The sequence below is a fragment of the Clupea harengus genome, chromosome 10 (assembly GCF_900700415.2).
Source record: "Clupea harengus chromosome 10, Ch_v2.0.2, whole genome shotgun sequence".
NCBI classification, from domain to species: domain Eukaryota; kingdom Metazoa; phylum Chordata; class Actinopteri; order Clupeiformes; family Clupeidae; genus Clupea; species Clupea harengus.
Window position 1 is genome coordinate 10604365 of NC_045161.1, and position 13654 is coordinate 10618018.

At 41.7% G+C, this 13654-nt stretch overlaps 1 protein-coding gene across 3 annotated transcripts; it reads right to left on the reverse strand.

Annotated features, from left to right (window-relative positions):
- Nucleotides 1-477: 477 nt before the first annotated feature.
- Nucleotides 478-7719, reverse strand: LOC105907090 (E-selectin-like). 3 transcript variants are annotated; one of them, XM_031575337.2, is made up of 16 exons: nt 7610-7719; nt 7382-7454; nt 6776-7168; nt 5623-5730; nt 5325-5516; nt 4856-5047; nt 4364-4552; nt 3814-4176; nt 3420-3608; nt 2886-3248; nt 2494-2682; nt 2091-2282; nt 1727-1840; nt 1483-1504; nt 1280-1363; nt 478-1143 (listed from the first exon to the last, which is right to left on the reverse strand). In XM_031575337.2, the coding sequence occupies exons 1-15, from the start codon at nt 7610-7612 to the stop codon at nt 1303-1305; spliced, it is 2643 nt and encodes an 880-aa protein (XP_031431197.1). In that variant the 5' UTR covers nt 7613-7719; the 3' UTR covers nt 478-1143; nt 1280-1302. The 3 variants fall into 3 exon arrangements, with proteins under 3 accessions (XP_031431197.1, XP_031431196.1, XP_031431198.1); XM_031575336.2 differs by having other exon boundaries at nt 7382-7690; XM_031575338.2 differs by lacking the exons at nt 2886-3248; nt 3420-3608 and having other exon boundaries at nt 7382-7688.
- Between the last annotated feature and the right edge of the window lie 5935 nt (nt 7720-13654).

The following is a 13654-nucleotide window of genomic DNA, read 5'->3' on the forward strand; positions in this document are numbered from 1 at the left end:
ACATCAATTATTTGGGAACCAATAAATGTTTTCCAATCATGATGGTCATGGATATTTCACCATTCAGAAATGAACTTAAAGCACTGAGTAAAATAGATAGAACAGTAATCAGTATTCTTTTGAGTCCACCAAACCATTCCCTGATGCAGAACGTTTTGTGCAGAAAGTTTAGATTACTATATCCATTACTGACCACATACAGTACGTAAATTGACATGCTGTTCCTCACAGTACTAATGTACGCTTAGGTTAATCTTAACATGCCAGGGGCCATAATAATTCAGTCCACTCTAGGGCAATACCTCTGTGGTCATCCAAGAGGTTATCCAAACTTTCCTATGCTCCCTAATTTAGGATCACTTGGCCAAAGAAAGACAGAACAAGAAACAGGCTTAACCTGGCCTGTACATTCTGTGGGGACTGTTTCATTAATAAGAAAAAAAGAAATAATTGGAAAATGCATAATGACGAAAAACATTAAATTTAAGAATTTTATTCACCTTCTGAAACTGTAGCACAGGCAGCAAAAATATTATAATATACACATATTTCATTCCTAAATATTCACACGAAAACAGAATGTAATATAGAATAACAAGAAAGCACAGTAATTCAACTAATAATAATAACAACCAATAATACAAATAATTTTAAATAAATGGTTTAAAAATAAATACATGTATTTTATAATACATACAATACTTTTACTGCAGTGTTTACCATGAACAATATGCCCAAATAAATAAGAAAATCTTCCCTAAGGAAGAAGAACAATTCAACAAACCAGTTCCCCTTAGAGTATGGGAGAATTGAGGGAGTGTGTGTGTGTGTGTGTGTGTGTGTGTGTGTGTGTGTGTGTGTGTGTGTGTGTGTGTGTGTGTGTGTGTGTGTGTGTGTGTGTGTGTGTGTGTGTGTGTGTGTGTGTGCATGCGTGTGCATTCTAATTCACAGCTTTTGGCAAAAAAAGAACTGCCTGTGGCCTTTTCACCCACTCTTCAATTATCTAAAACACATATCACTTGTGAGGTTGCTTGTTTTTTCTTTCTTTCTTTCTTTTCTTTCTTTCTTTCATTCTTCTTGCCTCCCATTCTTCCCACTGTGTCCCTCTCCGCTTAACCCTGTGCTCTGTTGAGTGCCACAGCCCTGTAATCACAAAAGCAAAGTGTCAGCCATCTCAGTCCAATCTAACTGTTTTTTACCATACATTTGTCAATTGATTTTACACTACTATCATTATCACTATCGCTGTCGTCAAGGTTAAGGGCGGCTTCCTGCTTACCTGCTGCGTATGTTGTGCCAGCTCTAAATGAGACTATCAGAACTGTTTCTGTAGACTTCAGGGGCCTCGGCTGTATCAAGGGTGCTGTGGACAGTCAGAGACACAGAAGACAGTTTAGTATTGCTGCTAGGACTCTTCTAGGATGAACACAATAACTCATATATCTGCTTAATCATAGAGGAAGAGGCTATCAGTGTACTAACCTGTTGAGATCAAACTTGTTTCCTGCGGAAGAAAGAAGAAGAAGATTACCATCTGTGGTACTATGGAAAGGTTCTAAGGTAACATGTTCTATGCATGACTATAGTGTTCTATACAACACTTCATATCATCGGTGCATTGTGTTACCTCCTGGTATGAAATGCGGCGTATAAATAAAGTTTGATTTGATTTGATTTGATTTGATGTAACAGAAATACATTGATGGGGTATATAGTGTATATTCACCTTTCTGTTGCATTTTCCTCAGGAGCCAGAGGATCAAGGAGAGAGCAGACAGTGTGCTGGCGCCCCCTGCTGCCATCATGATGGTGGTGGGGTTGATGAGAGGCTCAGGTGGAGCTGTAGAGGGCAGCAACAATGAACACATGAGAAGAAAAACAGACTCAGTAAATCAGTACATTTCCCCATTACTATCTCTTTTCACTCCTTCTATCCCTTCCTTCCTTCCTTCCTCCCTCTCTCTCTCTCTCTCTCTCTCTCTCTCTTTCTCTATGTATCTCTCTTAAATCACACACAAGTACACAGAAACACACACATATGCACACTTTGTTAGTTTTTTACACTTTGATATTGTTTTTGCTGTTCCTACCTTGGCACTCTGGCACTTCTCCTATCCACTCGCCATGTTGACTACACATCATCGTCTGGTTTCCACGGAGGAGGTATCCTTCTCGGCAACCGAACGTGCAGCTGGCCGCGTAGGTCAGCTCCTGACCATCGATGCCCCCGGTGCAGTTCATGATGCTGTCGCTAGCCGTTTGTATCTGGGGGCACTTCACCGCTGTGGCAAGGGAAGAGGATGGGATACTTCAGACATGGGTAAACAGTGAATAGGACAGTGTATGAAGCTTGGTTTACACGTGTACTTCTGTGTGTCCCTCTCACTGTTTTTCTCTTTAAAAAAAAAAGATTTTTTTCTTAAAAAAAGAGAAGGAAGAGAAGGGAAAAGGTGTGAGAGAGCAACTTTCTTGCAGGAGAAAGATTTGTATTACCTTCACACAGGGGAGGCTGGTCAGTCCAATGTCCAGATGCTGTGCAGCTGATTGCAGACACGCCGCTCATGCGAAAGCCATCTTCACAGGTGAACCAGCACTGGTTTGGGTAGCTATTGGGTGTTGTGGGGTCTCCGTCACAGGAAATATGGCCATGTTGTGGAGTACTGATGGCAGGACAGCGAACAGCTGGAGAAGTGGAAAGAGAGAGAGAGAAGAATGATATTAGTCAAGGAACAAGGAAGGGACACCTTAGACAGGACCAAAGACTGTGTGGGACTTTCACAAATCCAACACAAAGCAAATGCTTTTCAGCTACAAGGGAGAGCACCACTCACTGATCTGCAACATCAGTGTAAAATGTGGGTGTTTGGCCTAGTGTGAGTGCGTACCTGTGCATGTGGGTTTCTCTCCGTCCAGGTACCACTCAGCGCTGTCTGTGCACACTGCTCTTGGTGCCCCCTGCAGGCTGAAGCCCTCGTCACAGATGATGGTGCAGACAGCGCCTCTGGAGGAGCCCGAGCAGCTCATGCTGCTCGCCACAGGGGCATCAAGACGGGGGCACTGGACCTCCACACAGGTGGGGATCACGGAGCTCCACTGACCCGTCCCCCTGCACTGGACATTGGGCTTCCCCTGCAGGTTAAAGCCGGTACTGCAGCTCAAGGAGCAGACTGAGCCAATATGCCACTCGTTCACGGAGTCTGTGCAGTTGGAGAGGAGGTGAGGGTTCTCCGGTCTTGGGCATGTGATGGCTGAAGGACACATTTAGAGGGAAGAGAGAGAGGGAGAGTAAGAAAAACATAATCCATGGTGCAGAGGAAATGTAGAAATGCACAAAATCCCCAGATTATCGGTGTGTGTGAGGCCATTTTATTTTCTTATTATACTTATATATGCCATGGCAATAGGAGATTTTCTTTTACCTTCACACAGGGGAGGCTGTTCAGTCCACTGTCCAGATGCTGTGCAGCTGATCGCAGACACGCCGCTCATGCGGAAGCCATCTTCACAGGTGAACATACACTGGTTTGGGTAGCTATTGGGTGTTGTGGGGTCTCCGTCACAGGAAATATGGCCATGTTGCAGAGCCCTCATGGCAGGACAGCGAACAGCTGGAGAAGTGGAAAGAGAGAGAGAGAGAAGAATGATATTAGTCACGGAACAAGGAAGGGACACCTTAGACATGACCAAAGAGTGTGTGGGACTATCACAAATCCAACACAAAGCAAACGCTTTTCAGCTACAAGGGAGAGCACCACTCACTGATCTGCAACATCAGTGTAAAATGTGGGTGTTTGGCCTAGTGTGAGTGCGTACCTGTGCATGTGGGTTTCTCTCCGTCCAGGTACCACTCAGCGCTGTCTGTGCACACTGCTCTTGCTGCCCCCTGCAGGCTGAAGCCCTCGTCACAGATGATGGTGCAGACAGCGCCTCTGGAGGAGCCCGAGCAGCTCATGCTGCTCGCCACAGGGGCCTCAAGATGGGGGCACTGGACCTCCACACAGGTGGGGATCACGGAGCTCCACTGACCCGTCCCCCTGCACTGGACATTGGGCTTCCCCTGCAGGTTAAAGCCGGTACTGCAGCTGAAGGAGCAGACGGAGCCGAAATGCCACTCGTTCACGGAGTCTGAGCAGTTGGAGAGGAGGTGAGGGTTCTCCGGTCTTGGGCATGTGATGGCTGAAGGATACATTTACAGGGAAGAGAGAGAGGGAGAGTAAAAAAAACATAATCCATGGTGCAGAGGAAATGTAGAAAGGCACAAAGTCCCAAGATTATCGGTGTGTGTGATGCCATTTTATTTTCTTATTATAACTTGCTTACATTGTATATATATATGTATTGCCAATAGGAGATTTTCTTTTACCTTCACACAGGGGAGGCTGTTCAGTCCAATGTCCAGATGCTGTGCAGCTGATCGCAGACACGCCGCTCATGCGGAAGCCATCTTCACAGGTGAACCTGCACTGGTTTGGGTAGCTATTGGGTGTTGTGGGGTCTCCGTCACAGGAAATATGGCCATGTTGCGGAGCCCTGATGGCAGGACAGCGAACAGCTGGAGAGAGAGAGAGAGAAAATGCACTTTCCATTAGGCTTTTATTGTATATTGCAATTTTATTTAGGCTATAATCTGGATTTAAACGTTGGTAAATCAATGCCATTTGATACAAGTAAATAATAAATCAAGTAAACTACTAGTATGATATGAACTGTTTATTTTATCTGCAAAACCCTTGTAGTAAACCTGCCAGTTCTCAAATGACTAGTTTAATTTAACTTTATTAAATGTTTATTTGCTGTAATCATACCCTCTCCCCTTTCCTGTGTTTATAACAGGCATACAAGGAATCTGTCCTACCTTCACACTGGGGCTGTGTGTCGTTCCACCGGGCCTTGGCTCCGCACACGAGAGAGGAGGAAAGGGAGCCGTTCAGAATGTACCCCTTGTCACAGGTGAACTGGCAGAGGGACAGGTAGCTGAAGTTGCCCAGAGGAGAGGAACAGATCATGGAGCCCTTATCTGGCTTGGCCAGCTCATCACACTGAACCACTGCAGCAGCGGAGAGAGAGAGGTCATATAAGTCATTCAAGAAGGCATGCGAAGCTTGGGCAATGCAAAATATGGGACACATACTGTACATTTAATATTTTACATTTAAAATGTATTTAAATACATAAATAGCTTTGTTTACTCTTAATTCACTACATCATTATTATCTATGATACATGTGAGGTGAATATGGACAATTATCTAATTTCTATTAACTTCCTCAGGGAAGTAAGGGAGCCAGTAGCAATGACAACAAGAGTGGCGAGGAACAACATACCCTCACAGGTCGGGGGCGCGCTGGACCAGGCGGCAGAGGGAGTGCATCTGAGGGTCTCGGAGCTGCTGAGCCGGTAGCCTGGCTGGCAGGAGTAAATACATTCTGACCCGTAGGAGAAATTCCCATGGGGGTGAGAGCAGCTGAAAGAGCCCTTCTGCGGAGTGGTGACCTTCTCCCTCTCGCACTGGACAACTAGTTGAGACGGAGCAAGACCAGGTTAATGAAGGCAAAACAATTGTATGGACTTCTTATGGAATAATTGATCAAATTGATCAAATATCAGCGGATTTAGGCCTACCGTGTTCACACTTTTCACCGTAGAAGCCTTCAAAACACTCGCATGTGTGATTGTTGATGGTCTCAACACACTCTCCATTCCCGCTGCAAGAATTCTTCTCACAAGAGGCTAGATAAAACAAAGATAAGGGAGACAGTGATCATTTTAATCATTTTAATAAATATCTTGCTGCATCCCCAGCATGTTTTTTAGTATTATTTATTTTAGCAAGTACAGCACAGTGAATTCTAATACATTAAATACTTTCTTGTTAGAAAGTGTAATACTTAAAAGGATCGAAGTGACTACCGGTACGGAATTCCGTAGATATAAGATATCCGTATTGCTACGGATCCGTTGTCAATAGTCACGGTCAACAGATATTCTGGGTTTGATCCCGGTCAAAGTAAATTGCCTTTGTAAAGGCACTTTATGACTAATGTCAATTAATAGATCTCAATTTAAGGTGTCAAAAAGTCACTCTATCAAACGTCCCAGAATGGCTAAATCATTGGGCTAATGCCACTATATCTCTCCTCTCTCATACACTGGAACTGTAATACCCTCAATACCCGCTCCCAAAGCTGGCTTTCATTATATCTGCCACATGTTAACACCAAATTGGGGAAGACAGCCTTCTGTTATAAGGCACCCTACATCTGGAATGAGGTCCAAAAATCTTTACGGTTGTGCTCATTTATTTCACTAAGAGAATTCTTAAATCTTATCACATGTAAAACTGACTTCTCGTGCAATGATTGTAACTGTTGACTCAACCATAGTATTTTACTGAATATTCAAAATTGTTATTTATCATCGTTCCCTTGTACTCCTGTATTATTTTATATGCATATTTCTTTTTTTTTTTTTTTAAATTGTATTTCTTTATTTTATTTTCCAATGTATTAATTATTCATTGTACCCTCGGCACCATTGCAAATGAGGGTCTTATTCCTCAATGTGTTTTCCGAGGCTTAAATAAATAAATAAATAAATAAATCAATCAATCAAATGACTCCACCTTGTGGAAGGGGGCAATTGGCCAGAATTCAGTAACAATATTGCTCCGATTCCGTAGCCGTCCGATGCTTAAAATAATAACCTTTAACTCTGTACAGTAAACTCACTACTGGCTGCATCTCCGATTTAACAACCAAACCATTGCCTGACTCACCAGTGTAGCACAAAGCTGTCTTTTTCTTGCTGCAAGATATGTCGTTCCATTTTCCCGTGTCTACAATTCTCTTGATGTAAATCTCCACACAGTCCTCGTTTGCGCCCTTTGCGGCATTATTGGGCTCATTGGTAGCCCAATTCTCGGCCTCCGTGGTCAGTGTTTTGTTGGTTCCAACCCAGGTCCAAATGCCATTTTTCTTGCGAATGCCAATCCAGTAGTAGCCTGTTATCAGCGGCAGAATAGTGTTGAGGTGGTCAATCTCGCCTTTGTTCTGGATTGCCACCATGTCTGTGTACCGAGATTTACACCAGACGCTGGCTGTTTCGTAGTCCATCGTCTCGTTAGAGTAGTGGTAGGACCAGCCTGCTACTTCCAGCCACCCTGTCAAAACTGGGGTAAACAGTAAAGGAGTAAGGCATTTATGTATTTATGTTTCATTGTGTTGATTAAATATACTGTGATTATGACTGCAATCTATATTTATCATTAAATATATAATAAAAACAAATACATAAATGAAACAGCAAAGTGATGTCTTTGGTAGCATATTGTCAAACACATTTACAATAATTAACTAAATGCAAATGAACATTGGCTACACACCTGAGAAGACAAGCATTGTCAAGATGAGGCGCACGTTCCATCTTTGGTTGCATACTGTTACGAAGCAAAATTCCTGTAAAGCACAAAGATACATTTCAAAGATGATAATACAGCAACTAATCATTAGACAAATCATGCCCAACCGAATAGCTGCACATTTAAATACATTTACTTTACTAGCATATTTGTTTGTCAAACTATAAGTTTGCTACATATCATGAGACCAACCATTTTTCCTTCTGAGGCAAGCTAAAGCTGATGGATAACTTTATCTGTCTTTACACGTGGATGATGAGTTTCTGAAGCCTCTAAATTGCATCGGGCTTTTATATCCAATAATCCACCCGAGCCCCAAATTCCCAGAAGTGACGTTGACCGTGTAGGCTTTGAAAAAGTTGGAAATTCCCACCCAGATATCCCACCTCTCTCCATTATAATCTTTGAAATTCCTCTCCTCTTCAAGGATCAAGAAGGGTAAGAACGACTTCCCACACACACACACACAACAGGATGTATATGCTCACAGTCAGGAAGTTCTCTGGATCTCTGTACTTGTGTTTGGGGGCTCCAGCCTCACAAATTCCCCGCTTGAAAACAATTGGCTTACCCTGATAGCTTTCCTTGAATTAAATAGTAATGTATTGTTTTACTGATAAAACTGTTTTACATTGATAACTCCATGGTTACCTAAAACGAAGGGTATTTCCACATTAGGCTCCTGGAGATTTGGGGCTTTGCTCATGAAATATTTGTATACAAAACTGAACAAATTCTGAACTAGGGGGTCTGGAAGAGGTCTGCGCACCTATTCATTTTGAAACAATATTAATCAATCTTTGATTAATAAACCAGTGAGTGTTTTTCCTAACACTGTACTGAATAATAACATCAACAGTAGTATAAAGCAGGGACACTGAGTCTAGCCACATTCACCGCAGTCATAATAACAAGACAATGCTGCTAATGTTTCCATGGAAATAAACACAATTACGTGCCAAAACGAATGAAAATATTGAACTGTGCTTTGAAGAGTAATGCTGAGTCGGGAAACAACAGAGAAAGAAGATGAAAATTGGTTTGGTTTAAATGCTCAGATTCGAAAACACCCATATCTTTCAAGGTTCCATTTAATTTGAACAGATATTTTAGCAATCAGGAACTTCCTTGTGAATATTTAGGAGATGTAAACTGAGATTGTAAGTTTAGGTGAAAAAATGATTTGGTATTATTTTCATTGGCTGTATTTAACCATCTTCTTGGCATTCTATTTTAAGCAAGTTTAAACTGAATTTCCCTGTTATCCTAGTGGCTGCCCTCTGCAATGCAAAGGGGAGATTTTTCCCTGTCACTGCTGAAAGGAAGGAAATGGCTCATCAGACTCGGCCTATGTTAGACTCTGCAGGCGCCTGGAATATGGAGTTCACACATAAACACGGAGACAACTTGTCTCCATTGTTCGTACTCAAATATGCTGCATGGACAAACTTTGTTTTAAATCCTTCTGTAGAGAGGGACACCACACCACGCCACACCAGAAAAGCCAGATTTCATTCAGCCACCATAACTAAACCTTACATTTTCAAATCCCAAGTCATCCAACATGATCTGCCCAAATGAGGAGTCCTATCCTTCATTCCAATCCAGTTGTTTTATAAAACTAAATCTAATCCAATCATTTTCATTTCCAAAGTGTATCCACAACACTGCCTCCCATGTTCAACACCATTCCATTTTAGTAAATCATCAGCATTGGTATTCACAGGTGGCTAGTGTGTATCTTACAGTTTTTACAGATTGCTAAAACACCTTTTCTGAAACAGTTCCGAATTTTCTGAAAACTACACTCTCAAAACGACACTCACATCGGTACAACCACTTAACTTCTAGGTCAAAAACTTTTACCCCAGACGACACACACTACCTGACTGTCTCTTACACACTAGAGGGATTATTTCCACTTCCACCAAAAGGCCTTTTTTCCCTGAAATTGGCATTTCCTGTGCAATCTACATTATTTCAGCACACAGATGACTCTTACAGGAACACTGTCAGGAGGCGTTCAAAACAATAGTTGAAAACCACCTTTGCAATGGAAACAACTCTCACAACTCACAACTCTCTGGTCTGCATCTCTGGACTGACTCTTTGATCTTTGCCCTTGCTAAATACAGTGGGAAATATGCCTTTCTGTGTATTCTTTGCCAAGAGCATATGCTAAAATGCACTGTGAAATGAGGAATATGTGTGGGGAAAAAATATTTGTGAGCCTGGGATGGTCACTGAACCAGGCTCAAACCAAGGAAGTCTGATTAAAACGAACATTAATTTGAATATTTTCACATTTTGGCATCACTGGCTACTGACTACTGAAAAGCAGTTTCTTGCTCATCAACAGAAGAGGCGTCTACATGGCCCCAGAGGGTGTAGTCAGACAGTTATAAGAAAAGTGCAAATATTTTGAGAACTGAGGCAAAGCTATAGGTTTTTTTTCTGAGGGAACTGGTTACAGTGTGTTGGCAATGAGGGGAAACTCATTAAATCCTAATGAGTAAATCAGTAAATGTACTTATAACACTTTAATTTAGGGTGTTGTTTTGTTATAATTCCAAGTAGTGACATCCAGTGGCGGTGCGTCAATACAGGGCGCAAGGGCGCCGCCCCTCCTAAAATTTTGAGATGAAAAAAAAAACCAAACATTATATACCAAACAATTAAAATAAGAAATGTACTGTGTTAACGCGTTAAATGTGTGTGGGAGACCGTAAGCCCCTGTCAACAACCACTTAAATGTGACCAAATATAATATATTGCCATTCGTTATCACTGAGATAAGCCTCTCCTCCCTGGAGGGGCGCCGGCCAAATGGAAGTCAATCGGAGCTCTCATACTTTTCTGAAACATAGACCAATTTTTTGTTTGTAAATATTCGGGATGCGCGCGCCATGTGGTTGCAGAAAACCGGGAAAGGATAGCATTTATAATGGCAAAAGGACCACACGGATAACACAAGTATACTAGTTAGATTTAAAAAGATTATAGTTTATATTGATTAGATGTGATTATTACAATGTTTTCCACGTATTACAATGGCTTGTCACCCAGTGATAAACACAGTTATTTAACTAAATTGACGTTAGTGAGCAGTGGGATACGTCTTCTAGATCCGTTTGCCATACCACCGTGTCAATGGCTAAACGATGAAACGAAATGGCCTAGCATCCAGTGGCCAGAGATTTATAATTAGCCTACCTCATCGACACTCCAAGTGTATATACCCGGGAGAAGTTAAAAGCGTACAAGTCTCTGGATGCATACAACTTTGTTCTGTGTGGTCATGTCCAAGACATACTATGTCATGATTACAATGTTCAAAACTTCGTAGTGCTGAAGACGGAGGTTCTGCCTAGCCAAAGACAGGGTAAGAAGACAGAATTGTACAAGGCCTGGGTTATCGTCAACAAGACAAACAACTGCATTCTTACTGCGAACTGCACCTGTATGGCTGGGTATGTAAACCAACATAAGTTTACTATCTTAAATGTTCATTATTTGCCCAATTGTCAGTGTCAGCAATTTAATCAAACAACATGTAACTGCTTATTTGCTGAAATCATAGCTAAAACAAAACAATGTTATATGTATAGCCTAAAGTACAAAACATGTGTTTCATACATTAGACCTTTTTTTATTCAGGTTAGGGTCATGCTGCAGCCATGCAGCTGCACTTATGTTCAAAGTTGAGCTGTGGGTCAGGATGGGAAAGACGGAGAGGTGTTGTACTTCAGGGACAAATATGTGGATCCACACATCCAAGAGAGAGGTGAAACCAGCCAAACTGAGTGAGATCAGCTTCAGAAAGGCTAAAAGGACAGACACCCACCTGCAGCCAGTCAGAGTAAAGCGTAGAAAGAATAATGTAAACGGTAGGCACAATCTGAATGTAGACGAGATCAGGTCATGTACATATAGCAATCAGGTATTCATTATATTTGATAATTAATGTAAATACATGTTACAAGTTATAATCAGGGTCATGTAACTATTAATGGCAGATGCAACCAGCTTTGATTGCAATTTGTATGAAAATAAGTTATCTAACATTTATTTTGTGTATTCAGAACTGACAGATGAAGACATTGCAGAATTGAAAGTACTGGCACCTAACGCAGCTGTGCTCACTACCATGGACTTCAGTGACACAGATTCAGCAACAGAATCTGACACAGAGACCGAAGACCTGCCAGAGCCACTAGTAGCTCTGTATGATGCCAATCTGAGATGCCTCTGCAAAAATGAACTACAAGAGAGGAGTGAAGAGACCTTTGAAAAACTGAGGAAGGAGTTAACCAATGAGCAGTGTGTAAACCTTGAGCTTACGACAAAAAATCAGGCCCACTCTCAGGCCTGGCACACACACAGAACTGGAAGGATAACAAGCACAACCCTACATCGTGTATGCACTGTAGTAACCGAAACCGCTAAAACAAACCTTGTAAAACAGGTAGTGCACTACAACAAACAAGACTTGTCCCATGTGCCAGCAGTACTTTGGGGAAGAGATATGGAGGACACAGCCAGAAGACAATACACAGAAATAATGAAAGCACAACATCCCAACTTTGACGTGAAGCTCTGCGGTCTTGTTGTGCGGCCAGACAAACCACATCTTGGGGCATCGCCGGATGGATTAGCAAACTGTACCTGCTGTGGGAAAGCAACTGTAGAGATTAAGTGTCCATACAAATACCGTGATGGTCTGACGGGGAGTAGCGAGGACACACAGTTTCTGCTTAGACAAAGCACTACAATTAAAGAAGAATCATGAATACTACCATCAAGTTCAGCTTCACATGTTTGTATGCAACGCCCAATACTGCGACTTTGTGGTTTGGACAAAGCAAGTTGTTGCTATCAACCGCATACCCAGAGATGAAGAAATGCTGCAAGCAGTCCTGCCTAAAGCTGAAGTGTTCTTCAAACAGAGTATTTTGCCTGAGCTGTTAACACGCAGCATGGATCCACTGATGCAAGCGCCTACAGTCTGCTCACACTGTCAAATGCCAGACTTTGGAATGATGATTGACTGTGCAAAGTGCAAGAACCATTTCCACTACACATGTGCCAGAGTAAGAAGAAAGGTTGTGGATTGGTATTGTGAACAGTGCAAAAAAAACAAGTCAGAATGAAATGTACTTCGGAGCAAATGATTTAATACAGTACTAATATTTTACATTTAAACACTTGAATGTGCAATTAATTGTGTTTATGACAATAAACAGTTACTTACAGAAGTAATCTAAATTAAGCTTAATGTCTTGGGACTATACATTTACAAAGGTTTGTTAATGCTCCACACACAATCACAATATCGTCCAAGAGGTCAACCTGTGTGAGTGGAATAACAGTAGTCAGAATTTTGAAATTTTTCCATCTACCTATTGTACATAATATTCTTTCAATGTGTATTCTCACATTAGACAAACGCCTTGATATGTCCACTTCTTGAGCAGAGAGCTGCTTTTTACCTTTGGTAAAGTGAGGGATCCTAAGGGTGGCACCACGTGTGGCAAGCTCATCTCTGATGGTAAAACCACGATCTGCTAGTATCTCATCATTATGCTCTAGAAGGTAATAAAATCCAGACTCAGCTGTAATTTGTTTATCTGAAACTCGCCCACCCCAACCTGCCGACAGAAAAGAAATGGCTCCTGAAGGTGACATGCCAACCAAATATTTAACAGTGTTGTGGCTTTTATAAGTCGAGTACGTCTGGGCTCTGGAGGTTAAATTTGTGGGTCTGTTGATAAAAATTTCTGTACAGTCAATAATGCACCTGCAACGTTTATATTTAGGTTTAAAACATTTTGGCATATTCTTTAATACTGCATGCTTGCTTGGCCACTTTATGAGAGGCTTTAAAGTTGCAGACATAACAGGGAGCCAACTTCTCAAAATGTTTGAGATGTCACTTTCTGTGACATTAAATCTGAAAGCAATATCCTTGTTGCAGAGCCCTAATCTTAGTTTCATTAGGATGATTAATAGATGATCCTTCAGGTTCATAGAGCCACACACAACCTCTACACTGTCTTTAAGTTTGTGAATCAACCACTCAAATAAGACACTGGTCAGACCTGTAAAAAACAGAACCTGCACTGCTTTACTCTTGATAGAGCTAAAGGAAAATTGTGTATTTGTGAGTGTTGCCTTTAGTTCCTCATTCTCAGATTTCAGTTTGTCGATCTCCAAACGCAGGTTGACACACTCTGCAGA